Source organism: Phyllobates terribilis, unplaced genomic scaffold (genome assembly GCF_046119375.1).
Source record: "Phyllobates terribilis strain yellow unplaced genomic scaffold, ASM4611937v1 Scaffold_13__5_contigs__length_258822181, whole genome shotgun sequence".
Classification (NCBI taxonomy): Eukaryota; Metazoa; Chordata; class Amphibia; order Anura; family Dendrobatidae; genus Phyllobates; species Phyllobates terribilis.
In genome coordinates this window covers 159,894,984-159,916,419 of record NW_027362773.1, presented here as the reverse complement: position 1 = coordinate 159,916,419, position 21,436 = coordinate 159,894,984, and the positions used below count along the sequence as shown (strand labels likewise).

Here is a 21,436-nt window from a genome sequence, read left to right as displayed (position 1 = left end):
TAAGGAGACGAAATAGCCAAAGGATAAGACGAGCCTGATGGAGCGGGTAATGTGCTGCCATTAGAATTAGAAAGGGGAGGCATGTAAGGGACTATGAAGTGAAGCAGGCAGGACGATGGTGGTCCTGTGATGGTAGAATAAGGCTCCTTACTTGATTTCCTCCACTTTTTGGGTTGACGAATACCAGCACAGGTTTCATGAGAGGGCACGGAGCGGGTCTGATGATGAACGGTCGCATCCTGGGCTCCTAAAGGACCAAAGTATTACAGTTATTCAAGTACCAACAGACCAAACTATAGCCGCCACTCACATCTTCTTAAAATAATTGCTTTATTGATCCATTAGAATAAAAGGAACAAAAAAATGGTTGAACACAAAAGCACAAAAATGAAAAAGGTAGAACAGAAATATCCGCTCCCTCCCAGGCGACAGGTTTCAGACCTTCATTGTCCTTTATCAAGTCTGAGCAGAGCCTGACAAAGGACAATGCAGGTCTGAAACCTGTTGCTTGGGAGGGAGCAGATATTTCTGTTCTACCTTTTTCATTTTTGTGCATTTGTGTTTAACCGTTTTTTGTTCCTTTTATTCTAATGGATCAATAAAGCAATTATTTTAAGAAGATGTGAGTGCCGGCTATCGTTTGCACTGTTGCTATTACTGGAGTATTTTGCTGTGTACGTGGACAGGTGAGCTGATTGCTCCTTTTTCAGTTTTTCAAGTAGAGGACTGTTCTGAGTCGTCCCTATATTTTATAGCATTAGTTATCGCCTACGGGCCAATTCCAATGGCTGCAGTACACTCATGACACTTTTAAAGTACATGCTATAAGCTTAGGACAGGCGGCAGCACGACTTTAGCCCATTGGGAGCACAGAGGTTCCCTCACCCCCATTTACGCTCCAGGTAGAGAACATACATGCAACTTCCTCCATTGTACTTTATGGGAATTCTGGAGAAAGCCGACTGTTTCACGGTTCTCCTGACAGCCACAATGAAGGTAGTCACGTTCATGAATGGCCTCCATAACATGTCCTACACCCCCATTCTGATGATACATGGCCACGGTGCACCAGTAATGCTGATTAGTCCCTGTTCCTCTTCTGACGTAGCAGTAGCCCCCCAGACACAGCCGCTATGTCTGTGGCCAGAAGGTTGGGATCACATAAAATGAGCCACAAGCCACTTATGATCACCATTCTGCAGATTGGGCACCCCCATTTTATAGTATGAAGCCCACCTCAGCTCCCTTCTTGCTGGGCTTCCTCTTGAAAGACGGCCTCTTCTTTTTCTTACTTGATTTGATTGAGCTCTGCAAGGAATTAGAGAACCACATAAGAACCAGAGAAATGCCAAAGGACAAGAAGGAGGGAGTGCGAGGTCGCTTACCTGTGGTCGCCGCACTCGGATTATCCAAGTGGGGGGCACAATGACAGCAGCGTGAGCCCCTAAAGAGCAGGGCTCCTCTATGTGGTGGAGCATGAAGCACGAGACCTTGTTGTGGTACTGCGGGGGGGAAAAAGCACGTAATCAGGATGAATAAAAGGCACGGGAAGCACAGAAAGAAGAAAACGTAAAGAACTGATGGGGTATTGCCGTCTCAGCCATCAGTTGATGCTCCGACCATTGTGCCTCTTCACAGTTTGTTTTCCTGCAGAGCAGCGCTCACACTGCAGCAACGGGTGGCCGGACAAGCAGCACTAACCCTGCAATGCAACGCCTTAAATCTCATTTTTGCTTTTCCGATTTTTCCTCCCCTTCTTCCCAGAGCCAGAACGCTTATTTTTCTGTCCCCATAGGCATACGACGGCTCGTTTTTTTGTGGGACGAGTTCTACTTTTGAATGACACAATTCATTTTACCATATCGTGTACTGGAAAACGGGAAAAACAAAATTCCAAGTGCGGTGAAATTGTGAAAAAAAAAACCACAATTGTGACTTGTTTTTTGGGAATTGTTTTTACGGTGTACATTTTGTAGTAAAAATGACCCCACAATATGATTCTCCTCACCAATACGATTACGGCGATACCAAACATGTCCAGTGTTTTTTTATTAGTTTAGCGGTGAAAAAAAAATCAGACATTTGCAAAAAAAAAAAAAAAAGTTTTTACGGTTGTGTCACCATTTTCCGAGACCCGTAATATTTTTATATTTCAGCCGATGGAGATGCGTGATGGCTTATTTTTTGCAGGGGTGAGACAAAGTTTTTATTGCTACCACTTTGGGATAGATATGACTTTTTGATCGCTTGTTAGAGCATTTTGGGTGGAATTGCGGTGACCAAAAAAACTTCTTGAATTTTTCCATGTTCGGTGTTTACCAATAGGGTTAATTGTTTTTATATTTTGATAGATCGGACATTTCTGAACATGGCTATACCAAATGTGAGTATTTTTTTAATATCTTCATTTTCATGGGGGGAGGTGGGTGATTTGAACTTTTTTTTTTTTTCATATTTTTTTTAAAACTTTTTTTTTTTTTTTTTTTTTACTTTTTACTGATCTTGTTAGTTCCCTTAGGGGACTTGAATATTTGAGCCTCTGATTGCTTGTGCTATATACAGCGACGCCACAGCATCGCTGCACATAGCAGAAATCACAGACTCCTTTGAAGCTCAACCACAGCAGGTTTCAAAGGAGCTTCGTAATGTAAAGCACGGAGGTCATCAGCTGACCCCCCCGGCTGTCATGACAACCCGTCGGCGACCCGCGATCAAGTCATGGGCGAGCTCATGGGCGGAGGTAATGACATGCGGCACGTCGGCACGTGTTAAATGCCGCTGTCAGAGATTGACAGTGGCATTTAACAAGTTAGCAATCGCGAGCGGAGCTCCTCTCGACCCGCGATTACTAGGGGCAGGTGCTGGCTGTCATACACAGCCATCACCTGCCTGATATGGGGTGGGCTCGCTGCGGGAACCTGATCCATACTCCCAGTTCTGACATGCGCCGTATATATACAGCGCATGTCGTGAAAGCGTTAAAGACAGGTTACTGCATACTAAAAAGTTGGCGTTTCATGCTACCACCAAAACCACGGCCGCCTGTCCACAAACATTGCCATAGCACGCGGATGTGAAAACCTAGCCGAACTGAATGCAAATCTAGGTTATGTGGAAGCCCCAACATTGTGTATTTGATCAACCCCCGATATTATATATAAACACACACCTCAGCTACAGCTCACATTTTGGTTGGTCCCTCACCAATGGCACACTCAACATCCAGCAGATAGAAAGTAGCTTCATGGGAGTGTCAATTTCATAGCAAAACCCTACAGGTGCCTCTAATTCAGACCCAGCAGAGCTGGGATTTAACCCTGTCCTTCCCAGCTATGCTACTATATATATATATATATATATATATATATATATATATATATATATATATATATATATATATATATATATATATATATATATGTATAGTAGATCGATGACACATAAAATACTCACCGCCAGTTTGCACCATGAGCAGCTGATAGCAACAATCTCTTTGCTGTGAAAGGCAAACTTCTGCTGGAAACCCTGAGAAGAGCAAAGGAAACTCAGTGAGCTGAAATAGCGATAAAAAGACAAAATAGATCCAGTCTAAAAGACCGTGGTGGGCTCCGTTACTACTAGTCATCCTCTGCTGATGTGGAGAAAAATGGCAAAGTGCAAAGGCCGACTGGCAAGAAAATTATCCGAGAGAACTGACCCGTGTAAACAAGTAAACGTAAGTAAGTAAATCTGTACGAGGATCTACAGGACTGTGTGCACGAGGCTTTGGATTTTAGGAGAGCGTCAAGGTGAGTGCATTGTAATAATTGGCCCTTACACACATTCACAGGTCTGCAGGTAACAGGAGGCAATGTGATTAATCTCATCAGTAGCGTAATGTCACGGCGTGGGAGGAAGTGGTGAGACGCAAATTCACACCTGTTCCCTTCGTCATAACGAATTTGTTCAGTGAAAAGACGAGCACAGGAAATATAGAGACGCGCAGATACCAGGCTTCCATTGTAAAGAAATGTGCACCACGTATGGAGCGGCGGCCTCTCCCACACCGCCACATGCTGCAAAAAAGGAAACCCCGCGTGTACATTTTATTTTCTATATCCTCCGAGTTGGACTGTGTGTTGCTGGCTGCAGCAGAATGAGTGAACTGAGATCCCGTCAGAGAGTGTGCAATGCTTTTACCTGTCTTTTTCGGAGCTCTTCTCGGCAAATGGTCACAGAGCATGCTCACAACACTCCACCGTAGAAATCAATGGGTGACGGTCACAGAGCATGCTCACAACACTCCACCGTAGAAATCAATGGGTGACGGTCACAGAGCATGCCCACAACACTCCACCATAGAAATCAATGGGTGAGGGTCACAGAGCATGCTCACAACACTCCGCCATAGAAATCAATGGGTGAGGGTCACAGAGCATGCTCACAACACTCCGCCATAGAAATCAATGGGTGAGGGTCACAGAGCATGCCCACAACACTCCACCATAGAAATCAATGGGTGAGGGTCACAGAGCATGCCCACAACACTCCACCATAGAAATCAATGGGTGAGGGTCACAGAGCATGCTCACAACACTCCGCCATAGAAATCAATGGGTGAGGGTCACAGAGCATGCCCACAACACTCCGCCATAGAAATCAATGGGTGAGGGTCACAGAGCATGCCCACAACACTCCACCATAGAAATCAATGGGTGGGGGTCACAGAGCATGCCAACAACACTCCGCCATAGAAATCAATCGGTGAGGGTCACAGAGCATGCCCACAACACTCCGCCATAGAAATCAATGGGTGGGGGTCACAGAGCATGACAACAACACTCCGCCATAGAAATCAATGGGTGAGGGTCACAGAGCATGCTCACAACACTCCGCCATAGAAATCAATGGGTGAGGGTCACAGAGCATGACAACAACACTCCACCATAGAAATCAATGGGTGAGGGTCACAGAGCATGCCCACAACACTCCACCATAGAAATCAATGGGTGAGGGTCACAGAGCATGCCCACAACACTCCACCATAGAAATGAATGGGTGAGGGTCACAGAGCATGCCCACAACACTCCACCATAGAAATGAATGGGTGGGGGTCACAGAGCATGCCCACAACACTCCACCATAGAAATCAATGGGTGGGGGTCACAGAGCATGCCCACAACACTCCACCATAGAAATGAATGGGTGGGGGTCACAGAGCATGCCCACAACACTCCACCATAGAAATCAATGGGTGGGGGTCACAGAGCATGCCCACAACACTCCACCATAGAAATGAATGGGTGAGGGTCACAGAGCATGCCCACAACACTCCACCATAGAAATGAATGGGTGGGGGTCACAGAGCATGCCCACAACACTCCACCATAGAAATGAATGGGTGAGGGTCACAGAGCATGCCCACAACACTCCACCATAGAAATGAACGGGTGAGGGTCACAGAGCATGCCCACAACACTCCACCATAGAAATGAATGGGTGAGGGTCACAGAGCATGCCCACAACACTCCACCATAGAAATCAATGGGTGGGGGTCACAGAGCATGCCCACAACACTCCACCATAGAAATGAATGGGTGAGGGTCACAGAGCATGCCCACAACACTCCACCATAGAAATGAATGGGTGAGGGTCACAGAGCATGCCCACAACACTCCACCATAGAAATGAATGGGTGAGGGTCACAGAGCATGCCCACAACACTCCACCATAGAAATGAATGGGTGAGGGTCACAGAGCATGCCCACAACACTCCACCATAGAAATGAATGGGTGAGGGTCACAGAGCATGCCCACAACACTCCACCATAGAAATGAATGGGTGAGGGTCACAGAGCATGCCCACAACACTCCACCATAGAAATGAATGGGTGAGGGTCACAGAGCATGCCCACAACACTCCACCATAGAAATGAACGGGTGAGGGTCACAGAGCATGCCCACAACACTCCACCATAGAAATGAATGGGTGAGGGTCACAGAGCATGCCCACAACACTCCACCATAGAAATCAATGGGTGGGGGTCACAGAGCATGCCCACAACACTCCACCATAGAAATGAATGGGTGAGGGTCACAGAGCATGCCCACAACACTCCACCATAGAAATGAATGGGTGGGGGTCACAGAGCATGCCCACAACACTCCACCATAGAAATGAATGGGTGAGGGTCACAGAGCATGCCCACAACACTCCACCATAGAAATGAATGGGTGAGGGTCACAGAGCATGTCCACAACCCTCCACCATAGAAATGAATGGGTGGGGGTCAAAGAGCATGCCCACAACACTCCACCATAGAAATCAATGGGTGGGGGTCACAGAGCATGCCCACAACACTCCACCATAGAAATCAATGGGTGGGGGTCACAGAGCATGCCCACAACACTCCACCATAGAAATCAATGGGTGGGGGTCACAGAGCATGCCCACAACACTCCACCATAGAAATCAATGGGTGAGGGTCACAGAGCATGCACACAACACCCCACCATAGAAATGAATGGGTGGGGGGTCACAGAGCATGCCCACAACACTCCACCATAGAAATCAATGGGTGGGGGTCACAGAGCATGCCCACAACACTCCACCATAGAAATCAATGGGTGGGGGTCACAGAGCATGCCCACAACACTCCACCATAGAAATCAATGGGTGGGGGTCACAGAGCATGCCCACAACACTCCACCATAGAAATCAATGGGTGGGGGTAACAGAGCATGCCCACAACACTCCACCATAGAAATCAATGGGTGGGGGTCACAGAGCATGCCCATAACACTCCACCATAGAAATGAATGGGTGGGGGTCACAGAGCATGCCCACAACACTCCACCATAGAAATCAATGGGTCAGGGTCACAGAGCATGCCCACAACACTCCACCATAGAAATCAATGGGTGGGGGTCACAGAGCATGCCCAATGGGTGGGGGTCACAGAGCATGCCCACAACACTCCACCATAGAAATCAATGGGTGGGGGTCACAGAGCATGCCCACAACACTCCACCATAGAAATCAATGGGTGAGGGTCACAGAGCATGCCCACAACACTCCACCATAGAAATGAATGGGTGGGGGTCACAGAGCATGCCCACAACACTCCACCATAGAAATGAATGGGTGAGGGTCACAGAGCATGCCCACAACACTCCACCATAGAAATCAATGGGTGAGGGTCACAGAGCATGTCCACAACACTCCACCATAGAAATCAATGGGTGGGGGTCACAGAGCATGCCCACAACCCTCCACCATAGAAATCAATGGGTGGGGGTCACAGAGCATGCCCACAACCCTCCACCATAGAAATCAATGGGTGGGGGTCACAGAGCATGCCCACAACCCTCCACCATAGAAATCAATGGGTGGGGGTCACAGAGCATGCCCACAACACTCCACCATAGAAATCAATGGGTGAGGGTCACAGAGCATGCACACAACACCCCACCATAGAAATGAATGGGTGGGGGTCACAGAGCATGCCCACAACACTCCACCATAGAAAACAATGGGTGAGGGTCACAGAGCATGCCCACAACACTCCACCATAGAAATCAATGGGTGGGGGTCACAGAGCATGCCCACAACACTCCACCATAGAAATCAATGGGTGGGGGTCACAGAGCATGCCCACAACACTCCACCATAGAAATCAATGGGTGGGGGTCACAGAGCATGCACACAACACTCCACCATAGAAATGAATGGGTGGGGGTCACAGAGCATGCCCACAACACTCCACCATAGAAATCAATGGGTCAGGGTCACAGAGCATGCCCACAACACTCCACCATAGAAATCAATGGGTGGGGGTCACAGAGCATGCCCAATGGGTGGGGGTCACAGAGCATGCCCACAACACTCCACCATAGAAATCAATGGGTGGGGGTCACAGAGCATGCCCACAACACTCCACCATAGAAATCAATGGGTGGGGGTCACAGAGCATGCCCACAACACTCCACCATAGAAATCAATGGGTGGGGGTCACAGAGCATGCCCACAACACTCCACCATAGAAATCAATGGGTGGGGGTCACAGAGCATGTCCACAACACTCCACCATAGAAATCAACGGGTGAGGGTCATAGAGCATGCCCACAACACTCAACTAAAGAATTCAATAAATGAGGGTAAAGAGCATGCCCACAACCCTCCACCATAGAAATCAATGGGTGGGGGTCACAGAGCATGCCCACAACACCCAACTAAAGAATTCAATAAATGAGGGTAAAGAGCATGCCCACAACACTCCACCATAGAAATCAATGGGTGGGGGTCACAGAGCATGCCCAATGGGTGGGGGTCACAGAGCATGCCCACAACCCTCCACCATAGAAATCAATGGGTGGGGTCACAGAGCATGCCCACAACCCTCCACCATAGAAATCAATGGGTGGGGGTCACAGAGCATGCCCACCACACTCCACCATAGAAATCAATGGGTGGGGGTCACAGAGCATGCCCACAACACTCCACCATAGAAATCAATGGGTGGGGGTCACAGAGCATGCACACAACACTCCACCATAGAAATGAATGGGTGGGGGTCACAGAGCATGCCCACAACACTCCACCATAGAAATGAATGGGTGAGGGTCACAGAGCATGCCCACAACACTCCACCATAGAAATCAATGGGTGGGGGTCACAGAGCATGCCCACAACACTCCAACATAGAAATCAATGGGTGGGGGTCACAGAGCATGCCCACAACACTCCAACATAGAAATCAATGGGTGAGGGTCACAGAGCATGCCCACAACACTCCGCCATAGAAATCAATGGGTGGGGGTCACAGAGCATGCCCACCACACTCCACCATAGAAATCAATGGGTGAGGGTCACAGAGCATGCCCACAACACTCCACCATAGAAATCAATGGGTGGGGGTCACAGAGCATGCCCAATGGGTGGGGGTCACAGAGCATGCCCACAACCCTCCACCATAGAAATCAATGGGTGGGGTCACAGAGCATGCCCACAACCCTCCACCATAGAAATCAATGGGTGAGGGTCACAGAGCATGCCCACAACACTCCACCATAGAAATCAATGGGTGGGGGTCACAGAGCATGCCCACAACACTCCACCATAGAAATCAATGGGTGGGGGTCACAGAGCATGCACACAACACTCCACCATAGAAATGAATGGGTGGGGGTCACAGAGCATGCCCACAACACTCCACCATAGAAATGAATGGGTGAGGGTCACAGAGCATGCCCACAACACTCCACCATAGAAATCAATGGGTGGGGGTCACAGAGCATGCCCACAACAGTCCAACATAGAAATCAATGGGTGAGGGTCACAGAGCATGCCCACAACACTCCAACATAGAAATCAATGGGTGGGGGTCACAGAGCATGCCCACCACACTCCACCATAGAAATCAATGGGTGAGGGTCACAGAGCATGCCCACAACACTCCACCATAGAAATCAATGGGTGGGGGTCACAGAGCATGCCCACCACACTCCACCATAGAAATCAATGGGTGAGGGTCACAGAGCATGCCCACAACACTCCACCATAGAAATCAATGGGTGGGGGTCACAGAGCATGCCCACAACACTCCACCATAGAAATCAATGGGTGGGGGTCACAGAGCATGCCCACAACACTCCACCATAGAAATCAATGGGTGGGGGTCACAGAGCATGCCCACAACACTCCACCATAGAAATGAATGGGTGAGGGTCACAGAGCATGCCCACAACACTCCACCATAGAAATCAATGGGTGAGGGTCACAGAGCATGCCCACAACACTCCAACATAGAAATCAATGGGTGAGGGTCACAGAGCATGCCCACAACACTCAACTAAAGAATTCAATAAATGAGGGTAAAGAGCATGCCCACAGCACTGGGTTACCGGCCACCTCTGCAGTCTATCAGCAGAGGCAAGGAGTGCAGCGCTTGCATGCTGTTTGCTATATGTAAGCGCTGCTGTGAAGCTGGCCAGATCAATGCATAAACAGGACGACGTCACGGATATCAATATGGTGTATAAGGCCACGTTCACACAATCAGTATTCAGTCAGTATTTTACATTAGTATTTGTAAGCCAAAACCAGGAGTGGGTGAAAAATACAGAATTGGTGACTTGTTTCTTATTATACTTTTCCTCTGATTGTTCCTCACCTGGTTTTGGCTTACAAATACTGACTGTGTGAACATGGCCTAATGATAACGTTTCTATTCACTGACAGCAAGTCGTGGTCCTAATTACTCAAATACAAAATTATGCAACGTGTAATGACCAAAACACAGCCCCAGATCTGACTCTATAGACAAGTGCATATTGCCGCTCACCTTCCCACACTGCCGGCATTTCCCCGCCTGGCGCCTGCGGTGCACCCAATGATGCCGAACAATCACTGGCTACGGGACAGGAAAGACATGGGGGGGGGGGGAAACTGTTTATACATCACCAATAAATGATCATATTCATTGTATTTAAGGTGCAGATATTTACGCTCGTCGGTGGTTGTCCATGACTGGTGAGGAGGGTGGAAGGGGCATCCGTGGTCAATGGTGCAACCCCCACAGTACCGGGTCATGCCAACACCCTGCCCCTCATATAGCACAGCACATATAATGTCAGACCGGCTTTACCCCTTTAAGGACTTCTCATAGATACCTGTAATTAAAATGCATTTGCTACAAAACAGACGGGTTCCTTCTGCCCGGACTATATCGCGCCCCTTTTTCTAAGAGCCATAAGGTTTTTATTTTTGCATCTACATAGCCATTTGAGATCTTGTTTTTTTTTTTTGTGGGACAAATTGTAGTTGTGAGAAACATTATTAATTTTTACCATATAATGCACTGAAAAAAAAACAGGAAAAAAAAATCCTATAATTCTCTCCTTTATTTTATTTTTTTTACGCCGTTTGCTGCATGGGTTGCTTAAATTTATATATTTTGATAGATCCGACTTTTAGGGCCAAATATTCTTTTCCATTTCTTTGCTTTCAAATTGATACAACATTTTTAGGTTTCTTTTAGTATTGTTAATTTTTTTAAAAAAACACTTTTTTTTCATTACTTTTCAGTACCCATAGTCATCTCCTATGATAGGATTAAAAAGATGGCAGTAATGGAGCTTCTCTGTAGACCCCCCCCCCCCCAAAATGCTATGGCATCCCATCGGTACTTTGAGATCAAGTCTGTTAGCAACAGCATATACATGACCTATATAAAGTGGGCTCAGCTTCTGGGTCCACTCCATATACCCGTACCCAATGTGTGACATATGTACATCGCATATCGCAAAAGGGTTAAAGTGGGCATATAGTTCCCAAAAAAAAAAAAAAAATTTGCATGCTCTGCAGGTTCTGAGATGTCCCAGCAGTGTCAGGACCTGCAGTACAAGTGCAATCGATTTCAATTGGAACGGTGTAATGCTTCATTTCTCCTGTGGTGGAGCTGCAGGGAAAATGAACACTTGCCGCTGATTGCAGATGATCGCTGGGGATCTCAGCACTATGATCGTTCTTAAAAAGGATTTCTGAGAGCCTATACCAGGATGGGGGACATATATACCAGGATGGGAGACATATATACCTGGGTGGGGGGACATATATACCTGGGTGGGGGGACATATATACCTGGGTGGGGGGACATATATACCTGGGTGGGGGGACATATATACCTGGGTGGGGGGACATATATACCTGGGTGGGGGGACATATATACCTGGGTGGGGGGACATATATACCAGGATGGGGGGACATATATACCAGGATGGGGGGACATATATACCAGGATGGGGGGACATATATACCAGGATGGGGGGACATATATACCAGGATGGGGGGACATATATACCAGGATGGGAGACATATATACCTGGATGGGGGGACATATATACCTGGGTGGGGGGACATATATACCTGGGTGGGGGGACATATATACCTGGGTGGGGGGACATATATACCAGGATGGGGGGACATATATACCAGGATGCGGCCAGGCCTAGAACAGAAAGCAGGAGAATAAGCGTTGCCCCCTTACCTCCCGTATATTGCGAGATCCAGACTCGCGGAATGATGGCTTACATCGGAAATTTATCTGGAAAGGAAAGCACAAGAAGAGCTGAAGACACAAGTCTCCGCAGGGATTAGATGAGAAATTAGAAAAGCACTCACCTTCTCCAGCTGCTCGATGCAAGGAGTGTGAACCACGATCTTACACGCCGCGCACTTCCTCCGGGACGCCGACTTTTGCTGTTGAAAAGACAAAAATACCATTAATGTGGAAAAAAAAGCAACACGATGACGGAGAATAGCCGTACTATAAAGAATTCGAGATCTATAAAGCACCGGTGTGTGGGAAACTCACACAAATACCTCCTGTGCGAGCGGCTAATCGGCCGATCGTTCTCCATCACCCGCATGATCATAATAAGGATCCATCGATCCCCCCGCATCGGCCTCTATAAAAAAAAGCGTCTAATTGATGTTGTTAGGCCACGTGAGCGCTGCAGCCAATCAGCGGCCCCCAATGGGTCATTTACCTAGGATGAAACTCGGAAGTCCGGTGGAGGTGTGAGCGCTGCAGGCCATTGGCGGACGCTCTTATGGCAATAGTCTGCACTGCAAAAGTTTTTGGATACTTTTTTGTATTAGACCTTAAGTGTTTTTGTTTTGGGATAAAAAAAATTATTTGGAAAGAACCTAGTTTTGGCAAGAAACTGGATTTGGACGTTTAGCAAAACTGAAAGGTGTGTAAAGTGAACGGTAGCATCCAGTGCCAGGCGGCTGCGGCCAAGGCGAACAGGATCGTGGGAGGCTTTAAAGGCACAAAGCTGCAGATGAGAATATATTTTTACCTCTATACAAACTATTAGTCAGATTGGATACGAAATATTGTGGATTTTCACCTGGTTTAAAGGGTTATTCCCATCTTAAAAGAGCAGCGCAACTGGAAAGTTCTTGTAAAAACTTTCCACTTTATAGTTTACTTTTTATTAAAATTGTGCACAGTCCTCCAGATAACATTTTCTTTTTTTTTTTTATCCTTTATGGAATAAAGAACATATGGCATATATAATTTATGGCATACTAGCCCACGAGGCCTAGTATGCCGACCACTGCTGCAATCTACCCGCAGTGGACGAACATCAGCAGTGCTAACAAGCTGTTTTGCCGATGGTTTGAACTGTCAATCAATCAGGTGCGCGCCGCCTCCTACAATCAATCAGGTGCGCGCCGCCTCCTACAATCAATCAGGTGCGCGCCGCCTCCTACAATCAATCAGGTGCGCGCCGCCTCCTACCGCCCCCCAGCAAACAGGGAGTGGTAAAATCCACACCAATCTGTATGCTGGACATCCGACATATCTGCATGTGTTACAGGCGGAGGACACTGCAGATTTGGCTGTGACGCGACTATTTGTCCAATGTGCCGGACTCAGGAGGGCAGGCTCCGGATACACGTGAGCTGTTATACCCCGCTTCATAGCTTCCATAGAAGTGATTGGGAGTCACAGAGACGGCGCAGCACAGACATCTCATCTCTATCTCTATGACAAACAGAAGGCACAAGGTATAATTGAAGAAGAAGCTTTCTGCATGAACAGAAGGGATGTGTTTCCCCCATCAGGCGCAGTCATTATCGTGAAGTGGCCGCTTCCCGTGCGGCTGACACTATATGCCCTCCACCGTGCCGGGCACAGAGCACTTCACACGCACAGGACACGATTTTAAGGGGCACTCCATGTTCTACTGCGGAGCACAAAGTGAAGCCTAATGTCATCTGCAATTATTGTAATAACAGCAAAATTCAGATTATTGGTCTGCGTCATATATATACCTATGTTCAGGTCAAATTGTGATAGAGATGGGATGGATTAATAGATAGAATAGACAGATGGATAATAGAATAGATCTGTCTATCATCCGCCCGTCCGTCTATTCCGTCCTCCGTCCGTCCGTCTATTCCGTCCTCCGTCCGTCCGTCTATTCCGTCCTCCGTCCGTCCGTCTATCCGTTTACTCCGTCCGTCTATTCCGTCGTCCGTCTATTCCGTCCGTCATTCGTCCGTCTATTCCGTCGTCCGTCCGTCCGTCTATTCCGTCGTCCGTCCGTCCGTCTATTCCGTCGTCCGTCCGTCCGTCTATTCCGTCGTCCGTCCGTCCGTCTATTCCGTCGTCCGTCCGTCCGTCTATTCCGTCGTCCGTCCGTCCGTCTATTCCGTCGTCCGTCCGTCCGTCAGTCCATTCCGTCATCCGTCCGTCAGTCCATTCCGTCATCCGTCCGTCAGTCCATTCCGTCATCCGTCCGTCAGTCCATTCAGTCATCCGTCCGTCAGTCCATTCCGTCATCCGTCCGTCAGTCCATTCCGTCATCCGTCCGTCAGTCCATTCCGTCATCCGTCCGTCAGTCCAGTCCGTCATCCGTCCGTCCAGTCCGTCATCCGTCCATTATTCATTCATTGAGGCAGCTGAATGACAATCTCAGTTTTGCACTTCTTCCGTGCGTCGTCCGTCCGTCAATTCCGTCGTCAGTCCGTCTATTCTATCATCCATCCATCCATCATTCATTGAGGCAGCTGAATGACAATCTCAGTTTTGCACTTCTCCACTGACACAATTGTGCAAACAGAAAAAAAAAAATTAAACTGTTTCCTGTGGCGCGTGGGCTGAAATAGACTCCACAGTGGGAGGGATGAACACTGACTGTGGACCGTCGCTCTATCATTACAGAAAGGAGGCCGGTGGGAAGTGACTCCAGGAAGCCCTGTGACCTCTGTGCTGACACAGCGGTGTAAGGGCCACGTAGATGAGAGCCAGTCTGAGCGGCCACGGGCCGATGTACAGGAATATGAAGGACACAATCCACTGGCGGTTACGATGTAGACGATCACTGATCCCGACGCTCGCTGCACAGGAGGATCATTTACAAGCCTCTACTATATACATCGACCTCCTCTAGGAGGCCGGACTCAGGATAAATGGCTTTTAATACAGGCACTAAATGCCTCCAGCGGTAAACACAGAATTAACCGGAGCGTGAACCCGTTTAGTAGAACAATCCGTGTAAGAGAATTCCCTAAAATGGATTCAGACGGTTTAACTTGATCACATTAGTTCAGAGCCACTCAGCCGGGAACTGCGTCGAGGGGGTGAACAGGAGCGGTCTGGGGCTCTGTTCACACATCCAGCAGTTATTTGGATCCCTTTTGGGATGACAAAAACGACTGCAAAGTATACAGAGTCGTGTTGTTCAGCTCTGTAAATTATTTACATCGGCCTGCTGCGCAGGCAAAAAAAAAAGCTGAACTGCAGTGTAAAGCACTGGGGAAAATATATAGGGTAACATTATGAGAGTCTGACATGATCTGGTAGGCAGAGGACTGATTCCATTAGACACACAATAAATGAGCTGGAGTCACTAATCACAAGACCACAGCAATAACACTGCCCTCCCAATTCACTTTCCACACCCTGAAGAAAGTGCCCCCCTAAAGAAAGTGCCCCCCTCCCTCCCGAAGAAAGTGCCCCCCTGCAGCGCACATACCTGGATTTTAGCTGTACAATATTGCTCGCCAACATAACAGAAATCTCCAGACACGCTGGTCTCAAACCAGAGGTGATCGCCGTACAAAGCCGCCTCCTGTAAGGAGAGAGGACATCATTACATTACTCCCAGGCAACAATCATCAATATCAACGGTCTCTACCAGTAATGACCAGGGTCACCCTACAAAGGCGCACCCCACTGACTATAAATGGTGACACCCAGATGCATATGTACACAGTGACTGCACCAGCAGAATAGTGAGTGCAGCTCTGGAGTATAATACAGGAGGTAACTCAGGATCAGTAATGTAATGTATGTACACAGTGACTGCACCAGCAGAATAGTGAGTGCAGCTCTGGAGTATAATACAGGATGTAACTCAGGATCAGTAATGTATGTACACAGTGACTGCACCAGCAGAATAGTGAGTGCAGCTCTGGAGTATAATACAGGATGTAACTCAGGATCAGTAATGTAATGTATGTACACAGTGACTGCACCAGCAGAATAGTGAGTGCAGCTCTGGAGTATAATACAGGAGGTAACTCAGGATCAGTAATGTAATGTATGTACACAGTGACTGCACCAGCAGAATAGTGAGTGCAGCTCTGGAGTATAATACAGGATGTAACTCAGGATCAGTAATGTATGTACACAGTGACTGCACCAGCAGAATAGTGAGTGCAGCTCTGGAGTATAATACAGGATGTAACTCAGGATCAGTAATGTAATGTATGTACACAGTGACTGCACCAGCAGAATAGTGAGTGCAGCTCTGGAGTATAATACAGGAGGTAACTCAGGATCAGTAATGTAATGTATGTACACAGTGACTGCACCAGCAGAATAGTGAGTGCAGCTCTGGAGTATAATACAGGATGTAACTCAGGATCAGTAATGTAATGTATGTACACAGTGACTGCACCAGCAGAATAGTGAGTGCAGCTCTGGAGTATAATACAGGAGGTAACTCAGGATCAGTAATGTAATGTATGTACACAGTGACTGCACCAGCAGAATAGTGAGTGCAGCTCTGGAGTATAATACAGGATGTAACTCAGGATCAGTAATGTAATGTATGTACACAGTGACTGCACCAGCAGAATAGTGAGTGCAGCTCTGGAGTATAATACAGGAGGTAACTCAGGATCAGTAATGTAATGTATGTACACAGTGACTGCACCAGCAGAATAGTGAGTGCAGCTCTGGAGTATAATACAGGAGGTAACTCAGGATCAGTAATGTAATGTATGTACAGTCACTGCACCAGCAGAATAGTGAGTGCAGCTCTGGAGTATAATACAGGATGTAACTCAGGATCAGTAATGTAATGTATGTACACAGTGACTGCACCAGCAGAATAGTGAGTGCAGCTCTGGAGTATAATACAGGATGTAACTCAGGATCAGTAATGTAATGTATGTACACAGTGACTGCACCAGCAGAATAGTGACTGCAGCTCTGAAGTATAATACAGGATGTAACTCCGGATCAGTGATGTAATGTATGTACACAGTGACTGCACCAGCAGAATAGTGAGTGCAGCTCTGGGGTATAATACAGGATGTAACTCAGGATCAGTAATGTAATGTATGTACACAGTGACTGTACCAGCAGAATAGTGACTGCAGCTCTGAAGTATAATACAGGATGTAACTCCGGATCAGTAATGTAATGTATGTACACAGTGACTGCACCAGCAGAATAGTGAGTGCAGCTCTGGGGTATAATACAGGATGTAACTCAGGATCAGTAATGTAATGTATGTACACAGTGACTGTACCAGCAGAATAGTGAGTGCAGCTCTGGAGTATAATACAGGATGTAACTCAGGATCAGTAATGTAATGTATGTACACAGTGACTGCACCAGCAGAATAGTGAGTGCAGCTCTGGAGTATAATACAGGATGTAACTCAGGATCAGTAATGTAATGTATGTACACAGTGACTGCACCAGCAGAATAGTGAGTGCAGCTCTGGGGTATAATACAGGATGTAACTCAGGATCAGTAATGTAATGTATGTACACAGTGACTGCACCAGCAGAATAGTGACTGCAGCTCTGGAGTATAATACAGGATGTAACTCAGGATCAGTAATGTAATGTATGTACACAGTGACTGCACCAGCAGAATAGTGAGTGCAGCTCTGGGGTATAATACAGGATGTAACTCAGGATCAGTAATGTAATGTATGTACACAGTGACTGCACCAGCAGAATAGTGAGTGCAGCTCTGGAGTATAATACAGGAGGTAACTCAGGATCAGTAATGTAATGTATGTACAGTCACTGCACCAGCAGAATAGTGAGTGCAGCTCTGGAGTATAATACAGGATGTAACTCAGGATCAGTAATGTAATGTATGTACACAGTGACTGCACCAGCAGAATAGTGAGTGCAGCTCTGGAGTATAATACAGGATGTAACTCAGGATCAGTAATGTAATGTATGTACACAGTGACTGCACCAGCAGAATAGTGAGTGCAGCTCTGGGGTATAATACAGGATGTAACTCAGGATCAGTAATGTAATGTATGTACACAGGGACTGCACCAGCAGAATAGTGAGTGCAGCTCTGGAGTATAATACAGGAGGTAACACAGGATCAGTAATGTATGTACACAGTGACTGCACCAGCAGAATAGTGAGTGCAGCTCTGGGGTATAATACAGGATGTAACTCAGGATCAGTAATGTAATGTATGTACACAGTGACTGCACCAGCAGAATAGTGAGTGCAGCTCTGGAGTATAATACAGGAGGTAACTCAGGATCAGTAATGTAATGTATGTACAGTCACTGCACCAGCAGAATAGTGAGTGCAGCTCTGGAGTATAATACAGGATGTAACTCAGGATCAGTAATGTAATGTATGTACACAGTGACTGCACCAGCAGAATAGTGAGTGCAGCTCTGGAGTATAATACAGGATGTAACTCAGGATCAGTAATGTAATGTATGTACACAGTGACTGTACCAGCAGAATAGTGAGTGCAGCTCTGGAGTATAATACAGGATGTAACTCAGGATCAGTAATGTATGTACACAGTGACTGCACCAGCAGAATAGTGAGTGCAGCTCTGGAGTATAATACAGGATGTAACTCAGGATCAGTAATCTAATGTACAGTCATATGAAAAAGTTTGGGCACCCCTATTAATCTTAAGCTTAATGTTTTACAAAAATTGGTGTTTTTGCAACAGCTATTTCAGTTTGATATATGTAATAACTGTTGGACACAGTAATGTTTCTGCCTTGAAATGAGGTTTATTGTACTAACAGAAAATGTGCAATCTGCATTCAAACAAAATTTGACAGGTGCATAAGTATGGGCACCTCACCAGAAAAGTGACATTAATATTTAGTAGATCCTCCTTTTGCAAAAATAACAGCCTCTAGTCGCTTCCTGTAGCTTTTAATGAGTTCCTGGATCCTGGATGAAGCTATTTTTGACCATTCCTCTTTACAAAACAATTCCAGTTCAGTTAAGTTTGATGGTCGCCGAGCATGGACAGCCCTCTTCAAATGATCCCACAGATGTTCAATGATATTCAGGTCTGGGGACTGGGATGGCCATTCCAGAACATTGTAATTGTTCCTCTGCATGAATGCCTGAGTAGATTTGGAGCGGTGTTTTGGATCATTGTCTTGCTGAAAGATCCATCCCCTGCGTAACTTCAACTTTATCACTGATTCTTGAACATTATTGTCAAGAATCTGCTGATACTGAGTGGAATCCATGCGTCCCTCAACTTTAACAAGATTCCCAGTGCCGGCATTGACCACACAGCCCCAAAGCATGATGGAACCTCCACCAAATTTTACTGTGGGTAGCAAGTGTTTTTCTTGGAATGCTGTGTTTTTTTGCCACCATGCATAACGCCTTTTTCTATGACCAAACAACTCAATCTTGGTTTCATCAGTCCACAGGACCTTCTTCCAAAAAGAAATAGGCTTCTTCAAATGTGCTTTTGCATACCTCAGCCGACTCTGTTTGTGGCGTGCTTGCAGAAACGGCTTCTTTCGCATCACTCTCCCATACAGCTTCTCCTTGTGCAAAGTGCGTTGTATAGTTGACCGATGCACAGTGACACCATCTGCAGCAAGTTGATGCTGCAGCTCTCTGGAGGTGGTCTGAGGATTGTCCTTGACTGATCTCACCATTCTTCTTCTCTGCCTTTCTGATGTTTTTCTTGTCCTGACACTTCTGGCCTTAACAAGAACTGTCCCTATGTTCTTCCATTTCCTTACTATGTTCCTCACAGTGGAAACTGACAGGTTAAATCTCTGAGACAGCTTTTTGTATCCTTCCCCTGAACAACTATGTTGAATAATCTTTGTTTTCAGATCATTTGACAGTTGTTTTGAGGAGCCCATGATGCCACTCTTCAGAGGAGATTCAAACAGGAGAACAACTTGCAAGTGGCCACTTTAAGTAGCTTTTCTCATGATTGCATACACCTGGCTATAAAGTTCAAAGCTCAATGAGGTTACAAAACCAAAAAAAGTGCTTTAGTAAGTCAGTAAAAAGTAGGCAGGAGTATTTAAAACAAGAAAATGATAAGGGTGCCCATACTTATGCACCGGTCAAATTTTGTTTGAATGCAGATTGCACATTTTCTGTTAGTACAATAAACCTCATTTCAAGGCAGAAACATTACTGTGTCCAACAGTTATTACATAGATCAAACTGAAATAGCTGCTGCAAAAACACCAATTTTTATAAAACATTAAGCTTAAGATTAATAGGGGTGCCCAAACTTTTTCATATGACTGTATGTACACAGTGACTACACCAGCAGAATAGTGAGTGCAGCTCTGGAGTATAATACAGGATGTAACTCAGGATCAGTAATCTAATGTATGTACACAGTGACTACACCAGCAGAATAGTGAGTGCAGCTCTGGAGTATAATACAGGAGGTAACTCTGGATCAGTAATGTAATGTATGTACACAGTGACTGCACAGCAGAATAGTGAGTACAGCTCTGAAGTATAATACAGGATGTAACTCAGGATCAGTAATCTAATGTATGTACACAGTGACTACACCAGCAGAATAGTGAGTGCAGCTCTGGAGTATAATACAGGATGTAACTCAGGATCAGGAATGTAATGTATGTACACAGTGACTGTACCAGCAGAATAGTGAGTGCAGCTCTGGAGTATAATACAGGATGTAACTCAGGATCAGTAATGTATGTACACAGTGACTGCACCAGCAGAATAGTGAGTGCAGCTCTGGAGTATAATACAGGATGTAACTCGGGATCAGTAATGTAATGTATGGACACAGTGACTACACCAGCAGAATAGTGAGTGCAGCTCTGGAGTATAACACAGGATGTAACTCAGGATCAGTAATGTAATGTATGTACACAGTAACTGCACCAGCAGAATAGTGAGTGCAGCTCTGGAGTATAATACAGGATGTAACTCAGGATCAGTAATCTAATGTATGTACACAGTGACTACACCAGCAGAATAGTGAGTGCAGCTCTGGAGTATAATACAGGATGTAACTCAGGATCAGCAATGTAATGTATGTACACAGTGACTGCACCAGCAGAATAGTGAGTGCAGCTCTGGAGTATAATACAGGATGTAACTCAGGATCAGCAATGTAATGTATGGACACAGTGACTGCACCAGCAGAATAGTGAGTGCAGCTCTGGAGTATAATACAGGATGTAACTCAGGATCAGTAATCTAATGTATGTACACAGTGACTGCACCAGCAGAATAGTGAGTGCAGCTCTGGAGTATAATACAGGATGTAACTCAGGATCAGTAATGTAATGTATGTACACAGTGACTGCACCAGCAGAATAGTGAGTGCAGCTCTGGGGTATAATACAGGATGTAACTCAGGATCAGTAATGTAATGTATGTACACAGTAA

General features: G+C 46.3%; 1 protein-coding gene across 1 annotated transcript in view; it reads right to left on the bottom strand.

The window, feature by feature from the left end:
- DGKZ (diacylglycerol kinase zeta) overlaps positions 1-21,436 on the bottom strand; it is a 115,659-nt gene that overhangs the window by 52,768 nt on the left and 41,455 nt on the right. Inside the window, exons 4-11 of the mRNA XM_073658862.1 lie at positions 15,532-15,627; positions 12,161-12,238; positions 12,027-12,083; positions 10,323-10,391; positions 3,454-3,525; positions 1,386-1,502; positions 1,237-1,308; positions 152-247 (exon numbers count right to left, since the gene is read on the bottom strand). Of these exons, the coding sequence (XP_073514963.1) occupies positions 152-247; positions 1,237-1,308; positions 1,386-1,502; positions 3,454-3,525; positions 10,323-10,391; positions 12,027-12,083; positions 12,161-12,238; positions 15,532-15,627 (657 nt within the window). The remainder of the gene's footprint in view (positions 1-151; positions 248-1,236; positions 1,309-1,385; positions 1,503-3,453; positions 3,526-10,322; positions 10,392-12,026; positions 12,084-12,160; positions 12,239-15,531; positions 15,628-21,436) is intronic.